We start from the raw sequence: 18365 nt of genomic DNA, 5'->3' as shown, positions 1-18365 counted from the left end.
CTTTTCCACGTGGCAGTTAACTGCATGATTTATGGAGCGGCTGCCGCCCCTTCCCAGCGCCCAGCCAAGGGCTTCCCATAGCAACCTGGCACGCTCCACCCAACGCTTTTTCCTGCCAGTGCCAACTCCTGCTCCGTAATGAGCTTAACGAGGCCGTGCTTCGTTAGGGCTTAACGAAAGGGCTCCTCTCTCCCGGGCTCCTGTGAGATAACAGAGCCCTGAATCTCAAGGAAGCCGAACGCTGGAGCAAAGTGAGTGCATTTCCTCTGCTTTTGGGTGCAGGGCTGCTTGGCGCTGCTGATTTCTTGCAGTAGCAGAAGAATCTTTTTTTGCTCTGCAGGCAAATAGCTTTGTTGCTTGGTTTGAATTGCAAAGCTTCGGTTTTGCAGCAAAGCAGAGCTTGGGGGAGGCATTAGGACCCCTGAGGCACGCAGATACAGCCAGGAAGAGGAGGGTTCTCAGCCTGGGAGGGGAAAATGAGGATTTCAGGCTAATCCCAACCATGCATCCGCTTTCCGCTTGCGGAGCGGAAGCAAAGCCCTAAAAGAGCAGAGCAGGATGGAGACGCGGGGCTGCTGAAAGCAAAGCAAAGGGGGGGGGGAACCCACGAGCGTGCTGGACTGAGGTAGGAACTCCCAGCAGCAGCTGAGATCGTTTGCCGTTGCAAAGACAAAATCTGCCGTGCAGCTGTAATGGCAAAGCTGCGGTTTGTGCAAGCGCGGATTTGCAGCAGGGCAGCTGCTTTTGCAATGGCACCAAGCAACTGTTGCACACAGGGATGCGGAGTTTGCAGCCAGAGGAGCAAAGCAGCAAAGTTGAGCCTATGCCCTGAGCCTTGTCCCCTCCTGTAGGTTCCACCCCCGAGGCCATGGCCTCGCTGCTGTCCCTCCAGGAGGAGAACCGCATCCTGCAGCAGGAGCTGTCGCGCGTTGAGGACCTGCTGGCTCAGAGCCGAGCTGAGCGCGACGAGTTGGCCATCAAATACAACGCCATCAGTGAGCGGGTAGGTCAGCCACGCACACAGCCCAAAATATGTCTTTTTCACCCTCAAAATGCACCTTTCTTTACCAGCATCACTCGGAGGTGCTGAGGACGCTGCGGTGATGGAGATGCAGCACCCGGCATGCTGGGGCTTGCAGGAAGCACAAAGCATTCCCATTTTATTCATCTCAATGCTTTCTTTTTTCTTTTTTTTGGCACTGGGAGAAGAATGAGGGCTTTGGTTGCTCAGGGAGATGCAAAACTCGAGCTGCACCACTCTGGGGTCTGTATGGCTCCGGGGGCTCACACCCCTTTGTGCACGCCTGGTTGCTAAAAGGAGTGAGCCAAGAACCAAAAAGTACCCGCAGGGAAATCACTGCTTCCTGTCCCTTGTGCTGAAAGACTATTTATCCATTGGCCAACCTGAAGCAAACCCAGGTCTGGGTTATTTTCTACATGCAGCAGCCAATTCCTTATTAGTTTTCCGTTGCCATTTCCTATTGCATCTCAAGTGCAAAACATCAGGGCGCCCCGTGTTGCTTCAACCCTATGGAGCTTTGCAGCATCAAAGGGAAGATGAATTTATCCAAGCTGGGATGCTTGTACCTGGAATGGTTCTGGAGGGGTTGCATCCTCAAAGGGGTGCTGCTGGCTTGCAGCTGGAGCAATCCCTGCGGCTGGAAGCGGGCGAGCAGGAGGTGGCAGAGAGCCGGAGCCTGGCACAGCACAACATCGAGCTGCGGAGGCTGCTGGATGAGGAGCAGGCTGCCTACAAGCGCAAGCTGCAGGCGTACCAGGAGGGCCAGCAGAGGCAAGCACAGCTGGTGCAGAAGCTGCAAGCCAAGGTGGGTGCATACTGGGGACACGGGAACGCTGTGATGGGGAGGGACTGGATGCCATCGCGTTGTCCCCAGGTGCTGCAGTACAAGAAGAAATGTGGCGAGGTTGAGCAGCAGCTGCTGAGGAAGGAGACAGAACTGGAGCAGGAGAGGCTGACAGTGTGTAATGTCCCCAGTGTGTCCCCAAATGTCCCCCACCATCACCTGCATGCAAAGGGAACAATGTCTCCGCAGAGCCAGCCAGAGGAGGAGAGCCCCAACGAGCTGGAGAACGCGCTGATCCGGCTGGAGGAGGAACAGCAAAGGTGTGAGGGGTTCCCAAGTGGGGCTGGTGGCTGTGGGGACCTCCTAGCATCATCCCCAGCCCTGTGTTGCCCAGGAGCTGCAGTCTGGTGCAGGTGAACTCGATGCTGCGGGAGCAGCTGGAGCAGGCAAACGTGGCCAACGCGGCACTGAGCGAGGACATCCGCAAGCTGACAGCCGACTGGGCACGGGCACGTGGAGAGCTGGAGCAGCGTGAGGCCCAGTGGAGGAGGGAGGAGGAGGTCAGGGCCGAGGGGAGATGCAAAGCAGAGGGGTGCTGCGTGGGGGCCTGAGGGATGCAAAGGTTGCCGGATCATTGGGATTTTGCATGGAGATAAATTTTAGGGGGTGCACAGGGCGTTGCACAAAGAGGCCAAGCAGAGGGGTGCCGGGATGCAGCGGGGTGAAGGGATGCAAAATGCAGGACCATTGGGATGTTGGATGGAGAAGAATTGGTGGATGCATGGGATGTTGCATGCAGAAGGTGCTGCATGGAGAAGGGTGTGAGGAACATTGCATGGATAATTATGAGGGTGCAGCAGGCGGTGTATGGGGAGATTTGAAGCAGAAGAGTGGAGGGGTGCTGCAGGATGAAGGGTTGTGAGATGCAGAGGTCTGGGACCCTTGCTACTTGCATGGAGAGGAATTAGGGGTTGCAGGGTGTGCTGCACAGATGCAAAGCAGAGGGGTGCTGCATGGGGAGGGGTGTAGGACATTGCATGGGGAGGAATTTGGGCATTCAGAGGATGTTGCATGGAGAGATGCAAAGCAGGGAGACAGAGGGAGTGCAGAACCACGGGGTCATTGCACAGAGAAGAATTTGTGGTGCAGGGGGGGGATGCAGGGTGAAGCAACGCTGCATGCAGAGGAATGCAGGGCGGAAGGACATATTGCACGGAGGCACTTTTGGGGCTGCACGGGATGGTGCACGGGGCAGGACCTGGTGCTGCGGTGATAGCGCCGGGCTGCAAAGCTGCGTGACCAGGATCTGCTCCATCCATCCCCATCCCCTCACAGTCCTTCAACACCTACTTCAGCAACGAGCACGGCCGCCTGCTCACCCTCTGGAGGCAGGCAGTGGCCTTCCGCCGCCACTTTGGCCAGCTGCGAGCCGCCACTGAGAGGTCAGTGGGGCGGCGAGGAACGGGGACGGGGTGGCAAGATATGGGCTCACCCTTCTCCTATCCCCCATTCCCTTTGCAGAGATCTGGTGGAGCTGGGGCAGGAGGTGAGCCGTGCCGGCCGTGCTGCCCACGCCGCCTGCGTGCAGCTGGGAGCTCACCTGCAGCTGGCCGAGGGCCGGGCGGGTGCAGTGCAAGAGCAGCAGGCACAGCAGCTGGCACAGCTGGAGGAGCAGCTGGCAGCACGGGGCCGCGATGCTGAGCGGGAGAGGGCGGTGCTGGGGGACAGGTGGGGTGCTGGGGGATCCTGTAGGGTGTTATTGGGTGCTACGGGGTGCCGCCGGGTGCTTTGGGGAGCTGTGGGATACTTCAGGCTGCTGTGGGTGCTACAGGGTGCTGAGGGATGCGGTGGTGTTCTGTGGGTCGGTGCAGGGTGTTAAAGGGTGCTACGCTGTGTTATGCGGTGCTGTGGGATACTATAGCTTGCTACAGGATGCTGTAGGGGTGACAGGGCGCTGTGGTATGCTATGGGGTGGCACAGGAGCTATGGTGCTGCACAGTGCCATGCAACACAGCGTGGTTCTACGTGGTGCTGAGCACCAGCCCTGCTGGGCACCATCTCTCCCAGGCTGGCGGAGCTGACAGCAGCCCTGCAGCAGCTACGGAAGGAAGGTGGTGAGAAGGAGCGGGCAGTGCAGGCTCTGACAGCACAGCTGCAGAAGATGGTGAGCGTGGGTCGTTGTGTGAGATGCACACTGCACACCAAGGCAGGTCGCAGTGTGGGATGCACACCGGGCGTTTTGCAGGAGGCCTCTCGTGCTCAGGAGCCGTCAGCAGAGGAGGTGCAGGCATTGCGTGCAGAGCTGGAGCTGCTGCACCAGACGCTGCAGGACATCACCCAGGTGCTCCCCGCTCCCTCTGCGCTCCCAGCGCTACCGACCCCTCCGTGCCTCAGTTTCCCCTCCTGCAGCAATGACGCTGTCCCTGTCCCTTGCAGGCAGTGCTGGCTGATGACCATGGGTCCTCCCCAGGGCCCCTCAGGCTCCCTTGCCGCAGTCTCTCTCCTGCTGCTGCCGCAGCCACGCTGGGAGCTGTGCATGGTGCCCTGCGCCGACGGCACATCCAGCTGCAGGTGGGTGAGGGAGGGGGAATGATGGCAGACAGACATGGGGATGGATGGACAGACAGGTGGATGGATGGATGTGGGGATGGACAGATGCGTTGGCGGGTGGACGTGGGGATGGATGGATGGACATGAGGATGGATGGATGGATGGATGGATGGATGGATGGATGGATGGATTGACATGGAGATGGATAGATGAATTTGGGGATGGACAGATGCATGGGTGGGTGGACGTGGGAATGGATGGGTGAATGGGTGGATGGACAGACATGGGGATGGATGGATGGATGGATGGATGGGTGGATGGATGGATGTGGGAGTGGATGGATGGATGGATGGGTAAATGGATGTGGGGAGAGATGGATGTGGGGATCGATGGGTGGATGGATGGATGTGTGGACTGATGGGTGCAAGCATAGAGAACGGATGGAATAGAATGGCAGATGAACATGGAGATGCACAGATGGGTGTGGGAACAGATGGAAGATAGGGGATGGATTGATGGGAGGATGAATCATCGAAGCGAATCATTAAGTTTGGGGAAGACCACTAAGATCATCTAGTCCAGCTGTTAAATGGAGGATGGAGGTGGATGCATAGAGGAGAAAGGAAGACTGATGGATGTGTGGATGGCTGAATACTTGGAGGGCAAGTGGAGGGGAATAGAGGGCAGATGGAAATGGGGACAGATGGATGGGAGGACAGAAGTGAAGGTGGTTGGAAGAGGATGGAAGGATGGAGGATAGGTGGAAGGGTGGAAGAAGGGAGACAATGATAGGGAAAGAGCTGGAGAGAAGGTGGATGGATGGAGTGTGCATGAATGGAGGGGAATAAGGGATAAATGGGTGTGGGAATGGATGGAGGGGAAGATGGATGGAGGAGGAGGAATGGGAATGCATGGACCATGAGTGGAGGAGAATAAAAGCTGGAAGGATGGATGGTGAAGGAAAGACAGATGGAAGATGAGTGTAGGGTGAATGGATGGGCAGAGGATGATGAAGGACGGCCACTGTCCCCCCACCCTCAGGAAGCCCAGGATGTGTCAGGGAACCTGCGGAGGGAGCTGGGGGACAGCGAGAGGCGGCGGGCTGCCCTGGAGCAGCAGCTGGAGCAGCTCAGCACTGAGGCTGGGGGCTGCCGGCAGGCACAGGATGAGGCCGTGCGTGAAGCTGCCCGTCTGCGTGCTGACACCGAGCTCCTGCGCAGGTACTGCTGTCCATCTGTCCGTCCGTGTGTCACATGCACCCATCTCCATGCATTTGTCCATCCCCACGTGTGTCTGTCTGTCTGCAGTGAGCAGGGCCGCGTGGAGCAGGCGCTGGTGGCAGAGCAGACGCGGGCAGGAGCTCTGCAACGCAGCGAGGCTGAGCTACAGCTCCGGGTCCAGGAGCTGGAGGAGCAGCGGGATGAGGCCAACCGAGCAGCAGAGGCTGCACGACAGCAGCTGGAGCACAGGTGGGGACCTGCAGCTGCTGCAGAATAAAGCTGTTGCAATGCCACCCCTAAAGTGGGTGCTGCACCCCTCCAATGTGTGCTCCCACCTTGGGTGCTGCAGCACGCAGCAGCTGGAGCAGCTGGAGGGACAGCGGGCAGCAGGGCAGCAGGAGCTGCTGAGGGCACGGGAGGAGCTGAGCCGGGCACAGCTGGAGGCAGAGGTGGCACGAGGCGAGCAGGCAGCGCTGGGAGAGGCGTTGGCACAGGTGAGTGACAAAGCCCCAGTGTCCTCAAATCACCCCCACATCCAAACCTTTGTAGTTCCGTTGTCTGGAGATGTCTGCACCCCCTAACTCCCTGCATCTGCTTTGGAGACGCCTGTGTCTCCAACTCCTTCCCCCATGTGTCCCCAAAGCTGTTGTGCATTCTTCCTGGGGCCGTCTACATCCTCAACCCTCATGTGCATCCCTAAACCCAATGAGTGTGCTCCCTGGGGGCATTCAGTTCCCCAAAACCAATGTGCAACCTCCCCAGAGCGAAGCACATCCCCAATCCTATATGCCTCCCCAAGCTCCAGACACATTCACCAAACCCTTACTTCTCCTCTTTGGGGGCATCTGCATCTCCGTGCCCCAGATCCGTTGTTCCTCATCCCTGGGGATATATGCACCTCCAAATCTCATGTGCATCCTCCCTGGGGATATCCAGGTTCCCAAATCCCACATGCATCCTTGCTGGGTTCATTCACATCCCTTAACCCACCCCTTGGACATTCCCAAGCGTCACTGTGCATCCTTGAACTGCATGCACATCCTCAGCCCTGTTGTCCATCATCAAACCCAATGGACATCCTTAAGCCCTATTGTCCATCCTCAAACCTCATGCTCATTCCCAGACCCTATAGTCCATCCTCAAGCCCCACGGACATCCCCAAGTCCCATTGTCCAACCTCAAACCCCATGCTCATCCCCAAGCCCTGTAGTCCATCCTCAAACCCCACGGACATTCCCAAGCCCCCCCAAACCCCATGCACATCCCAAGCCCCACATCCATCGCTCTGGGCACCCACCAGGCACAGGGCAGCAGTGCAGAGCTGGAGGCAGCGCTGCGGGACGCCCGCACACAGGAGGCCAGGCTGCGGGATGCTGCAGCACGGAGCAGTGAGCTGGCTGCCAGCCTGGCACGGGACAAACGGGAGCTGAGCCGGGCGCTGGCGGGGCTGGAGGAGCAGCACGAAGCTGACAGCGAGGCCAGGAGAGAGCTGGAAGGACTGAAGGCTGAGCTGGGGCGGCTGGAGCGCAGCTGCAGGGATGGAGAGGCTGAGAGGATGGAGCTGGAGCGGGGACGGAGAGCGGCGGAGAGGAGCTGCGAGGGGCTGCAGGCTGAGCTGCGGGAGCTGCGAGGGGAGCTGCAGAGAATGCGGGAGCAGCTGGGGCAGGTGTGGGGTTTGGGCAGCTGGGAAAGGTGGGGAGGGTACAGGGGCAAACGAGAGGATGCGTGGAGTGAGAGGGAGGATGCAGAGGGCAGTTGGAAGGATGCATGGGTGAGGGTGCTGGGGCAATTTGGTGGGTGCGTGGGGTGGCTAGGAATAAAGAAGAGGATGCGGAAGTCATTTGGAAATGATGGGGAGAATGTAATTGGGATAGCACGTGAGGCAGTTGGGAAAGATGCATGAGGGAAGTGGGAGAGGATGCAGGGCTAGCAGGCCATCCCAGTGGTACACGCATCACCTGGTGCTGGTGCAGGCTCAGCAGGAGCAGCGTGCAGCACGGGAGGCACTGGTGCAAGCAAGGGGGGAGCAGCAGCGGCTGAGCACAGAGCTGGAGCGCACCATGCAGGAGCGAGAGGGGCTGGCCAAGGATGGGGCCAGCCTGGGGGTCCAGCTGCACGCCGCCCAGCGTGACGCTCGTGACCGTGCCCAGGAAGCCGATGGGCTCAGGTTGGTGTCGCCGGATCCGTGTGATGTTCCATCCTGCTGATGTTAGGCAGCGCGCTGCCACGGTGTCCCTGCAGGGCTGAGAAGGCTGTGCTGGAGACGAACCTCTTTGAGGCACGGGAGCAGCTTGGGCAGCTGAGCACGAGCAGGCAGCAGCTGGAGGCCGAGGCACGGAGCCTGCGGGTGGCCAGGGATGGGCTGCTGGGTGAGCAGGCAGTGCTGCAGTGGGGGTCACATCACACATCTGCTCTGGTTGGGGGTGGCCGCATCACATCCTTGGCCATGGCCACTTACGTTCTGAGGCTGGTATCGTTGGCCTCATCACTGACCTTGCTCAGTTTTGGGGCTGTCGCCTTTGGTCACGTCACTTCTCTCTCAATTCTGGGTACTTTGACCCCTCCATTCCCATCACTCCCCACCCGCTGCGGGGCTGGCAGAGGAGCTGGGTGCAGCGCGGCAGCGGCTGGCAGTGGCACAGGAGGAGGCGGTGGCCCTGCGCAGGACCCAGGAGGAACGCGAGGAAGAGATCAAGCAGCTGCGGAGTGAGAAGGTGGGCACTGGGGGGCAGTGGAGTAAGGCTGATTTGGGGAGGCAATGCTGGCTTTAGGAGGATGGTGATGCATTTGGGTAGGAGCTCCGATTCTGGGTAGTGATGCTGTTCTGGGAAGCCACGCTGGTTGGGGGTCTTGATGCTGATTATGAGGAGCGACGCTGATTTGAGGGAGTAACTGTGATTTTGCAGTGACTATTCTGAGTTGCCCTCAATTTGTTGTCAGATTTTGGGGTGAAGCCAGTATTGGAGCAACGCCATTTCTTGGGGGGAAGGGGGGGCAGCACTGCGTTGCATCACAGGATGGCGCATATTTTGGGTAGCGATGCTGATTTGAAGGTGATGCTGATATTGGTTGGGGTGGCACCGATTTTGGGGCAGTGCTGAACAGTGTTGGCGCTGTTTTGGGGGCACTGCAGGAGGAGCTGGACACAGAGAGGGGTCGGCTGGCACGGGAGCAGCAGGAGCTGGCAGCAGAGGTGGCAGCAGCACGGCAACAGCGGGATGAAGGGGTGCTGCGTGCCGAGAGCGAGAAGCAGCAGGTGGGTGCTGGGGGGTCCCTGCTGTGTGCCTGCTGCCCCCACTGAGCACATCCCTTTGCAGGCGCTGGCGCTGAAGGAGGAGGAGAAGGCAGCACTAGCAGGAACGCTGGCAGGGCTGCAGCAGAGCCTGGCCCAGGCTACAGCCGAGCTGGAACGGCAGCGACACGAGAATGCGAGCTGGCAGCAGCAGCAGCAGGTGGGTGCATAGCACAGGCACCCCAATTGCAACCCCTGTGCTTGGGCATCCACCCTGGATGCCCTATTCCCATTGCATACCCTCCATCCCCATTGCAAATCCCCTACACCCGTTGCCACCCCTTCACCCTTACTGCAAACCTTCCCCTCCCTCTTTGAGCCCCCAGCCCTGCCCAGCAGTGCTCACCCCACCTCCTCCAGCACCGCTCGGCGGAGCTGCGCTCCCTGCAGGCACGGTTGGAGGCAGCAGCAGAGGCCCACGCACGCGAGGCCGCGGCTCTCCGTGAGCAGGCAGTGGCAGCATCCCAGCAGCGTGACAGCGCCCTGCGTGATGTGAGCCCCCCGTATCCCTTCCCATCCCTGCTGCACCCTGGTTGCTCCGTAATCCCACAGCATCCCTCGGTGCAGGTGGAAGAGGCGCGGGCGCAGCTGGCACTGGAGGCAGAGGCACGGGCAGCGAGGCAGCAGGCGCTGCTGCGGGCGCAGAGAGAAGCACAGGAGGGACGTGAGGGGTGCGAGGAGCAGCGCAGGATGGGGATGGAGGCACGCAGGGCGCTGGGTGATGCTGCCAGGGAGCAGGAGGCGCTGCGGCGCTCCAACCAACAGCTGCGGGCGGCACTGCGGCACAGCGAGGGGCAGCGCATCAGGTGTGGGTCGGGGTGATGCTCGGGGTGGGGGGGTGTTTGGGGCTGGGGGTGTGCTTGGGGTCAGGGGTGATGTTTTAGGTTTGGGGGTGCTTGGGTTCGGGGGGGTGTTTGGGGAGGGGAAGGATGCTCGGGGTCCATAGGGTGCTGACGTTGGGGGACACCTTGGATGGAGGGTGATGCTCGGTGTTGAGGAGCTGTGTGGGGTGGTGAAGTTCTTTGGAGGGGGATGCTCAGGGCTGGAGGATGCACAGGAAGGATGCAGTTTTGGAGAGACATGGCACACTACTGTGCCAAGGTTGGGGTGCCCTGCATAGACCTCACCACCCCGATATTCCCACAGCCTGCAGCGTGCAGCTGAGCAGCAGGAGCAGCGGCTGGCGCTGGCAGAGGACGGGCAGGCAGCAGCAGGCAGGGAGGCAGCAGAGCTGCGTGCCACCCTCCGTGGGCTGGAACGTGGCCGCCTGGATGCCCGTCGTGAGCTGCAGGAGCTGCGCCGCCAGGTGCGGGGGGAGAGGGGAACACAACAGGGGGATTCCCTGACATGCAGCTTAAATCACAGCCTCCCCTCGTTGCCTCGCTGGGGCAGGTGAAGATTCTGGATAGTGAGAACAGCAAGAAGAGCAAGGAGGTGGAGGAGCTGCGGGCGCGTGTGGCACGGGAGGAGCAGCATGAGGAGGAGAGGCATCGTGAAGCCTTCGGCCTCAGGCAGAAGATGGTGGAAAGTGAGGCTGGCGTGGAGGCCACCAGGAAGGAGGTAAGGCTGCTCGAGCCCTCCTTGTCACTCCTGCTCAGTACCCCATGTCCCTTGGTGGCCCCACAGTGAGTGCCCTGTGTCGCTGGGTGCACCTGCTGCTCAGTCCCTTGATGCCACACCTGTCCCCATCACCCCACATTCAGTCTTCCATGTCCCCATCGCCCCACTGCTCTGTGCCCTGCATCCCTGCATGTCCTCCTTATGCTCCACCCTTCACGCTCTGGACGTTCCCCAAACCAAATCGCTCCATCCTTCGCCTCTCCGCCACCCTTTTGCTTCATCACCTACATCTCTAAGCATCTCCCACGTCTCTCCATCCCATCCCTGCTTCCCCACATCCCGTTGCTCCCCAGCTCCAGCAGCTGCAGTGCAGGCTGGCAGAGAAGGAGGCAGATTTCCAGCAACGGGAGCGGGCGCTGTCGCGCAGCCTGGAGGATGCTCGATGCCATGAGAAGAAGCTGCTGGCTGATGCCCGCAACCTGCGGCTGAAGGCAGAGGCAGCACGCAGTGAGGCAGCAGAGCTGAGCTTGAAGCTGAGCGCAGCCGAGGGTCGGGCACAAGGGCTGGAAGCTGAGCTGGCACGGGGTGAGGAGCGACGGCGTGATGCTGAGATGAGGCTGAGTGGGCTGAGCTCAGCCCTGCGCTGCACCGTCGGTGTTGGACGGGCACATGGAGGATCTCCAGGCAAGGGTGAGGATGGCACAGGGTGTGGGGGGCACTGGGCTGGGTGTTGGGTGCTCTATCTAGCTGTGCATCCTTCCCGTGCCACCCTGCCTCTTCCCAATCCATTCTGTTCCCCCTTGTCCTATTTTGTCCCCTCCTGTAGCTGTGTCCATCATGCATCTTCCCGTCCCTCCTGTGCCACTCTCTCTCATGTCACCCTGTCCCTCTCATCCCACTATCCTTCCCATGCCCTATCCCTTCCTGACCCTCCCCATCCCTCTCATCCCACTCTATCCCCTCCAGTCCCTCCCCATTCCACCTCATCCCTCTCACCTGACCCTGTCCTTGTCCCACTTTGTCTCCTGCCATCCCGCCCTGTCCCCTCTCTTCCAGCTGGACCCAGGAAGGCGACACGCACCCCCTGCTCACCCCCAGACCCCAATGCAGCAGCTGACCCCGAGGCAGTTCGTACAGCCCTGCAGGATTTCCTGCGCCAGCTGCAGGATGCCCAGCGGGATAAGGTATGCCCCTCACCCCCTCCCCAAGGTGTGCATCCCCAAAATATGCCTTTCTCACCCCATTTTCTCCCCCAGGAAGAGCTGCAGGTGCGGGTGTGCAGCCTGAGCAAGCAGCTGGCTGAGGCAGAAGCGCAGCGGGACAGAGCACTGCAGCTGCAGAAGAGATTGGCTGAGAGCAAGGAAGGTGATGGGGCAGCTATGGGGTGGGTTTCCCTCAGTTGGGTGCTGCACAGGAGCATCGCTGCCTCCCTGTAGTGTGTGTCTGCTCGGGATGTGGGCACGTTGTGGGGCTGTGAGGGTGACAGATTGTGGGGTGAGGTGATGGTGCTGCACTCAAGTGCTGCACGTTTCCCCCAAATCATAATAGAAACATAAAAGAAACCCCATAGGAGCAAATAAACCTCTACACCCCTGGAACCGGGACAACCCCAGTACGAGCAGTCAGCCCCCTCCTTGTGCATGCCCCCTAAACCCCAGTGCATGCCTCGAAAGCACAGAGGTTTGCAAACCCCGCTCTGGCTGTGGCAGGGTGGCGGGGCTCCGAAGGCAAGCAGGCAGCACTGCTGCTGCAGGAGGAGATGCTGCAGCAGGGTGAGGGCGAGCGCCGGCTGCTGCTCGAGAAGGTGTCAGCGCTGGAACGCAGCTTGCACGCTGCTGAGGGCGAGCGCCGGGCTGCCCAGGTGGGCATGGGGGGGAAAAACCCTCCTCTCCCTCCCTGAGCAGCCTTTCTGCTGCCTTGCATACAAGCTGCATGCAAGCTGCATGCAAGATGTGCACAGATTGCAAGCATGTTGCATTAAAGTGCGTGAGAGGCGCAAGGAAGGTTGAATGCAAGATGTGCAAAAACTGCATGTATGCTTCTTACAAGCTTACACGTGCAAGCTTCCATGCAAGCTGCTTGCAAGCTTGCATGAAAACCAAGTGTAAGCTTCTGGCAAGCTGCCTCCAAGCTGCCTGGAGTCTTGCATACAAAATGCACGCAAACTGGATGTAAGCTGCTCGCAGGCTGGCACACAAACTGGGCACAAGGCGCTTGCAAACTTGTACACAAACTGCATGAGTGCTGCTTGCATGCGCGCACAGACTGAAACCTTGCATTCATGCTGGTTTCACGCCTGAAACCAGCTTGCACGCACTGCTCTGTCTCTTCCAGGAGAAGCTGAGTGCACTGCTGGCAGCCAAGGACCATGCACAGGGCACACCGGGGGCCAACACCAGCACAGCCCTGCAGCAGCGACTGCAGAAGCTGCAGACTGCTTTGGCTGCGGGCGAGCTCGACCGCCGGGCGCTGCAGGTGTGCAGGAGCACCTCGGGGTGCAGTGGGGACCCATGTGGCCTTGTGTCACCATGCACGTCCCCACGCAGGAGATGCTGGATGCTGCACGGGAGGAGCGCGGGGTGCTGCGGGAGCAGCTGCGGGCGCTGCAGGAGGAGCGTGCGGTGCTGGAGCTGCGCAGAGAGGAGCTGGAGGCGCAGGTGCAGCAGCTGCAGGAGGTGGGAGAGCAACAGCAGCTGTCCTGTGACCAACACAGCTCCCCCATGCAGATCTTTTTACTCTGCTGTGCAGCACCCTGTTGCCCCATGCACTTCCCTATTACTCTGTGCAGTACCCTGCACCCCTTCCAGCACCCAGTTAGCTTGTGCATCACCCTAATGCCCCATGCATCACCCTATTATCCTGTACAGTACTCTGCACCCCTTGCAGCACCATCACCCTGCGCATCACCTTACTGCCCCATGCATCACCTTCTTACCCTGTGCAGTACCCTACACCCCTTCTAGCACCCAGTTATCATGTGCATCACCCTACTGCCCCATGTATCACCCTATTACCCTATGCATCACCCTGTTGCCCCTTGCATCACCCTCTCACCCTGTGCAATACCCTACCACCCCTTGCAGCACCATTACCCCACACAGCACCCTATTACCCTATGCATCACCCTATTGCCCCACGCAGCATCCTATTACCCTATGCATCACCCTAGTGCCTACACAGCACCTTCCTGCCCCATGCATCACCCTATCACCCTGTGCATCACCCTATCACCCTGTGCAGCAACCTGTAGCCCCGCACCACACCTTATCACCCCGTGCACACCCTATAACTCCATGCAGCACCCTGCAGCCTTGCTCCCATTGCAGACACAGCAGCAGCAGGACGAGGAGGAGGCGGCGGTGCTGGGGGGGCTGAGGGCAGAGCAGCGGGGGCTGCAGGAGCGCGTGGGCAGCCTGCAGCGTGCTGTGACCCAGCTGGAAGCTGAGCGGCGTGAGGCTGAGCGCTGCGCCCTGCGCCTCGAAAAGGACAACAGTGCCCTGAAAAGAACCCTGGAGAAGGTGAGCACCCACCGCCCTGCCCTGCACCCTTGGGTGGGCACTGATGTGCAGCCTTAATGCTGGAGCCATAAAACTGCAGTGTCGTTGTTCCACGCGTGACGTAAATGATGCACGCCTCTCTGCTGTGCACAGCGTGTGCAAACATGTGTTTATGTGTGTGCTGTGCACAGAGGAGCAAGGTGTACAACAAAGCACAGCATGCACACGTGAATACATGCACTGTGCACAGAGCAAGGAGCAAGTGCAACAGAACATGCAGATGCATGTATGCATGTGTATAGAGAGAGAGTGCATTGCAGCAAGGTGTGCTGGCAGAAAGCCACATATTTAAGGGGAAAAACAGGGATTTCTAGCAGTAAACCCCATATTTAAGGGGAAAAGCAGGGATTTCTGGGAGAAAACCCCATACATGCACGCATGTGTATATTTTGTGCACTGGAGCAAGGCATGCAGCAACAGCACACATGCATGCATCTACACATATATTGTGCACTGGGGGCAATGCTTGCAAGAGTGCACGTGTGCATGCATGCATGTGTGTGTGTTGTGCACCGGAGCAAGGCGTGCAACAGTTTGCATCCTCACACAGGTGGAGAGGGAGAAGCTGAAGACGCACGAAGCCTCGCTGAGGTTGGCTCTGCAGAAGGGCCGCCTGGACCGCTCTCTGGGCACATCGGAGCAGCAGCTGGCAGAGGCACAGCGACGCATTCAAGTGCTGCAGGCGGGTGGCCCCGGGGTGCTGCCTGCACCTTAGGTTGCACGGTGGTGGAGCTGGGCTGTTTCGGGGCTCATCCCACTGCGTGGAGATGCTGCTGCACGCACGGGGATGCTGCTGGGTTTTTCTTTGGGGTGATCCCTCTGTTCTCCCTCCCCCCTACCCCAGGCACAGGTCTCAGCGCTGGAGCAGAGCTCTGGGGTTGCACAGAAGCCACCAGCGCAGCAGTGGGGGGCGCAGGAGTCTCGCCGTCACCCCCGCAGCATTTAGGGCTGAGAGCAGCACCGCGCAGCTCACCAAAAATCTGCTCAACGTTCCCAAATCCCACTCGTTTTTCTTGATCAAGAGCAGCACTTCACCCCCTGAGCCACCACTATTTTTGATACTGCTTGGTTTTTTTTCCCCCCTTCTTTTTCTACGGCATTTCTATAACCAATATGCGGAAAGAAGATGTTTTTTAGCCCACGTGGATGTGATGGGAGCACTGGGGCTCCCCAGACTGGTGCTGACCAGGGTAAGCATCCCTACGCCTGGATCCCACGTGGCACAGGGATGGTCCTCTCTTTTCTACTGCTCTTTTTGGAGACTGGTGTGATATCGGTGCTATGGGCCAACCCAACGTGGCCCCGTCCCCTCTAAGCCTCCATTAAACGTATGGAAAGCCAACCTAGTGACACTTATTGGGGTTTGGGGTGGAGGGTTTGGGAACCAGCTGCTCAAATTGGTGCCCATCAGGCCCCATGGCATTTATTAGCATCATTATTATGTGACCTATGTGCTGTTAGTATTAATATTACACACGCTATAGAAGATGGCTATATCCCAAGAAAACCACAAGGTAGATTGAATGTAGTAAAGCAATCCCCTCCTTTCCATTCAGAGAACCCCCAAACTGCCCTCAATTCAACATCAGAACACTGCATAGATGGGATGCGTGCCATTCCCCATGTGGGAACTGGGGACAGCCACCCCAAACCCCATAGCTGCACCCTTTCTCATAGGAAAAACCAAAACTGCCCCAGATGATGCTGTGTTATTTCAAGCAGAACGCTCAACTGTGCAAATCCCCAAAGAGCCCACAGACTCCCAGATCCTACAGCCCAGCTCTGCTCTATTCAAGGCACATCACCAATGACCCCAACCCAATGGGAAACCCAAAAAAGAAAGAGACAGGAGCCGCAGCAACCCTTACGCTTTTTCTCTTGGATACTCTACGCAGCAAACAAACTCCCCCTCCCCCCCCCCCACTTACAATAACAAAATCAAAAGAAATAAAAACAATACCCCCCCCAACCCCATCCCCCAACCCTTATTTATTTTTATGTGCACCAAACCGGACTTTTTTCTTTGGCCTTTCATGCACGGTTCTTTTATAGCACCAGGTGGAGGAGCCGGGCTGCGTCCCGGCGAGGTGGGGGCTTCAGCAACCCCCGCAGCTGCGAGCACAGGAGGTGACCACGGTCTGGCAGAGCCCACTGGTGGCCATCACACCACACTTGGAGAACTTGTCACGGCACAGGTCGGCTGCAGGGAGATGGAAACACAACGCTCCTCCAGCAGCCGCCCGCTGCACCTAAACTGGTGGCGACTGGGAACGCGGAGCGTGGCTTTGCTGTGCTTAACCATCTTTGGTGGTACCCAACGATGGGGGGGATGGGGAGGGGGGTGTCCCTGAGCTGATGGATGAGTCCCTACCCCTCAGCAGCTCTTCGTGGGCGCACACGGTGCGGACGCAGATCTCCTTGTTGATCACGTAGACCCGGCGGAGGCTGCGGGGTGAAGGTTTGGGGTTAAAAAACAAACCTGAATGTGCCAATGAGGATTTTTTTGGGGGGAGGGGGAGGGAGACAGCCCCTGCGCTCGCCTGTAGAAGCAGATCTCGTTCAGGCACTGCTTGCAGGGCTTGTGGACGGAGTAGAGCCTGGTGCAGGGGTACTGCTCCTCCCGGCAGTCTGCAATGAGAGCCAGAGCTGGTGACGTGTTGTTTTGCTCCAAAAATGCAAGCAGGTTTAGATAGGGGAGAAAAATCCATGAGCACTGGGGGTGTGTTCAGCATTGCATTGTTCCCTACCCCCCTCCCCCCCCCGGAGGAAGGATGAAACCATGGGGGGGGATGCATGAGTGGAGGAAGGGACCCAAGTTGCACCATATTTGTGTTAGGAGGAGAGCGGTGAAAGCCACACTTACCCAGAGGTCCGGGCTCTGTGGGCTCAGTCTCAGGGGCAGCAGCTGATGGGAGGAAGAACAAAGCTTTGGGGTTGGGCATAGGGAGCATCCTGCTGTCCCCCAGTCAGGTTTTAGGGTCAGGGCAGTGCTGGAAGGGGGAAGGGGGGGGGTTGTGGTCGCTGTTTTGCACCCACCCATGGTCGGTGCTGGCACAACTTCCTGCTGGGATTGCTGCTGGGATTGGAAGCGAAACTGCTCCTCTGGGGTGCGTGGGGTCACATCTGTGGGGATAGAACAGTGAGGATGTGCGACCCCGGCCCCAAACCTGCCCCGGGGCTGCACTCACCGTGGTAGTCGTAGTAATCCTGAATTTCTGGAGGAAAAAAAGGGAGAAAATGGAACATAAGGATGTTGTGTTATCGCACAGCCCGTGGGGACTGGGAGCAATGGGAAACGTGTGGGGTTGGGGTGGAAAAGGGAAATGAGCAGAGCATGGGAAAAGGCATTAGGGAAAGCAATGCTGCAAGGAAGAGGAGGTGGATGAAGGCTCTCACCTGCCTGCTGGTCGTACTGGGAATATTGCACCGGCTCCGGGTAGGTAATGCCCTCAAACCTGCTGTACTGGCCCTGGACCAGGAGCGCTGGGAAGGGGGGAGAAGGGGGAGGACAAGACATTTTGGAGCCTACAGTGCCCCCAAAGTGTGGGGCTGCTTTGGGCCTTGGCACTCACCTGGCAGGCCCAGCAGGACGAGGCACAGCGCTCTCATGGTGATGGGAGGTAGTTGCAGGAGCACGGCACAGTCTGGATGGGGGCAGAGGGAAAACACAATAAAACTGGGGAAGAGAATAACGAATACAATTGGAAGTGTTGGAAATGCAACCGTCTGCCCATCCAGGAGGAAGCTTTGTGGCGTGGGATGGGGACCCCACCCTGCTGATAGAGAGGGGAAACCGAGGCCCCATCCCCCTCCATCCCCAGCTCTGTAGGTACTGGAGATGTTGACTCCCAGCCCTTACAGGCTTTGGGAGCATCAGGCTGTTGGGATTGGCACCAACTGAGGTTGGACAGCCACGTTTGGCCAAACACAGACCTCGGGGGTCCCAATGGGGGTCCCATCCCAGTCCCAGAACCTCGGGTCCTGTGCCCCACAGCCCTGCCCTATCTTGCTTCCCACCACCAGGGGAGCAGCAGATGCACACGGTGTTGGCTACGAGGAATTGCACAGGGATGAACAGGATCAACGTGCAGCTCACGGAGGTTTTCTCCAGCCTCGGAGAGCTGGGTGCTGGTCAGGACCCCAAATCAACCACGACCCAGTGCTCCACTTTCCTTTTAGTTCCAATTTCCCATGAGGGATCTTCTGCTCCCCGGCCCCACGCACAGAACCAGGCGTCAGCATCCCCGATGGGAACACGATGACAACACCCCCACCATCTCCACGAAGGCCACCACCACATCCTCACATCCCATCTCAGCAGCAAACCACGGCAGCCTCTCAACAGCAGCCATCCAACCATAGGGATTTTCCACCCGAAGGC

At 58.9% G+C, this 18365-nt stretch overlaps 2 protein-coding genes across 2 annotated transcripts; one reads left to right on the top strand and one right to left on the bottom strand.

The window, feature by feature from the left end:
- The first annotated feature begins 322 nt into the window (after positions 1 to 322).
- CROCC (ciliary rootlet coiled-coil, rootletin) lies at positions 323 to 15494 on the top strand. Its single transcript, XM_042834264.1, has 33 exons — positions 323 to 625; positions 852 to 1003; positions 1641 to 1826; positions 1896 to 1979; positions 2055 to 2125; positions 2200 to 2365; positions 3141 to 3247; positions 3327 to 3533; positions 3873 to 3969; positions 4051 to 4146; positions 4242 to 4376; positions 5397 to 5575; positions 5663 to 5824; positions 5925 to 6069; positions 6876 to 7241; positions 7549 to 7742; positions 7817 to 7944; positions 8177 to 8289; positions 8709 to 8831; positions 8893 to 9027; positions 9228 to 9359; positions 9435 to 9673; positions 10014 to 10173; positions 10260 to 10427; positions 10781 to 11117; positions 11484 to 11611; positions 11684 to 11792; positions 12137 to 12288; positions 12762 to 12902; positions 12974 to 13102; positions 13754 to 13945; positions 14535 to 14666; positions 14829 to 15494. The coding sequence occupies exons 2-33, from the start codon at positions 869 to 871 to the stop codon at positions 14928 to 14930; spliced, it is 4950 nt and encodes a 1649-aa protein (XP_042690198.1). The 5' UTR covers positions 323 to 625; positions 852 to 868; the 3' UTR covers positions 14931 to 15494.
- Positions 15495 to 15974: 480 nt separating this feature from the next.
- Positions 15975 to 17660, bottom strand: MFAP2 (microfibril associated protein 2; the record flags this gene model as incomplete). The annotated part of the gene is made up of 8 exons (XM_042834258.1): positions 15975 to 16184; positions 16356 to 16429; positions 16525 to 16612; positions 16848 to 16889; positions 17021 to 17107; positions 17173 to 17199; positions 17381 to 17467; positions 17557 to 17660. Coding segments are annotated over 8 exons (613 nt in total), but the record flags the coding sequence as incomplete, so codon positions are not given.
- Positions 17661 to 18365: the final 705 nt, after the last annotated feature.

Source organism: Centrocercus urophasianus, unplaced genomic scaffold (genome assembly GCF_019232065.1).
Source record: "Centrocercus urophasianus isolate 14NV4802_14NV808 unplaced genomic scaffold, USGS_Curo_1.0 seq_440, whole genome shotgun sequence".
NCBI lineage: Eukaryota > Metazoa > Chordata > Aves > Galliformes > Phasianidae > Centrocercus > Centrocercus urophasianus.
The sequence above is the reverse complement of the archived record's forward strand: the minus strand, read 5'-3'. Positions and strand labels throughout refer to the sequence as shown.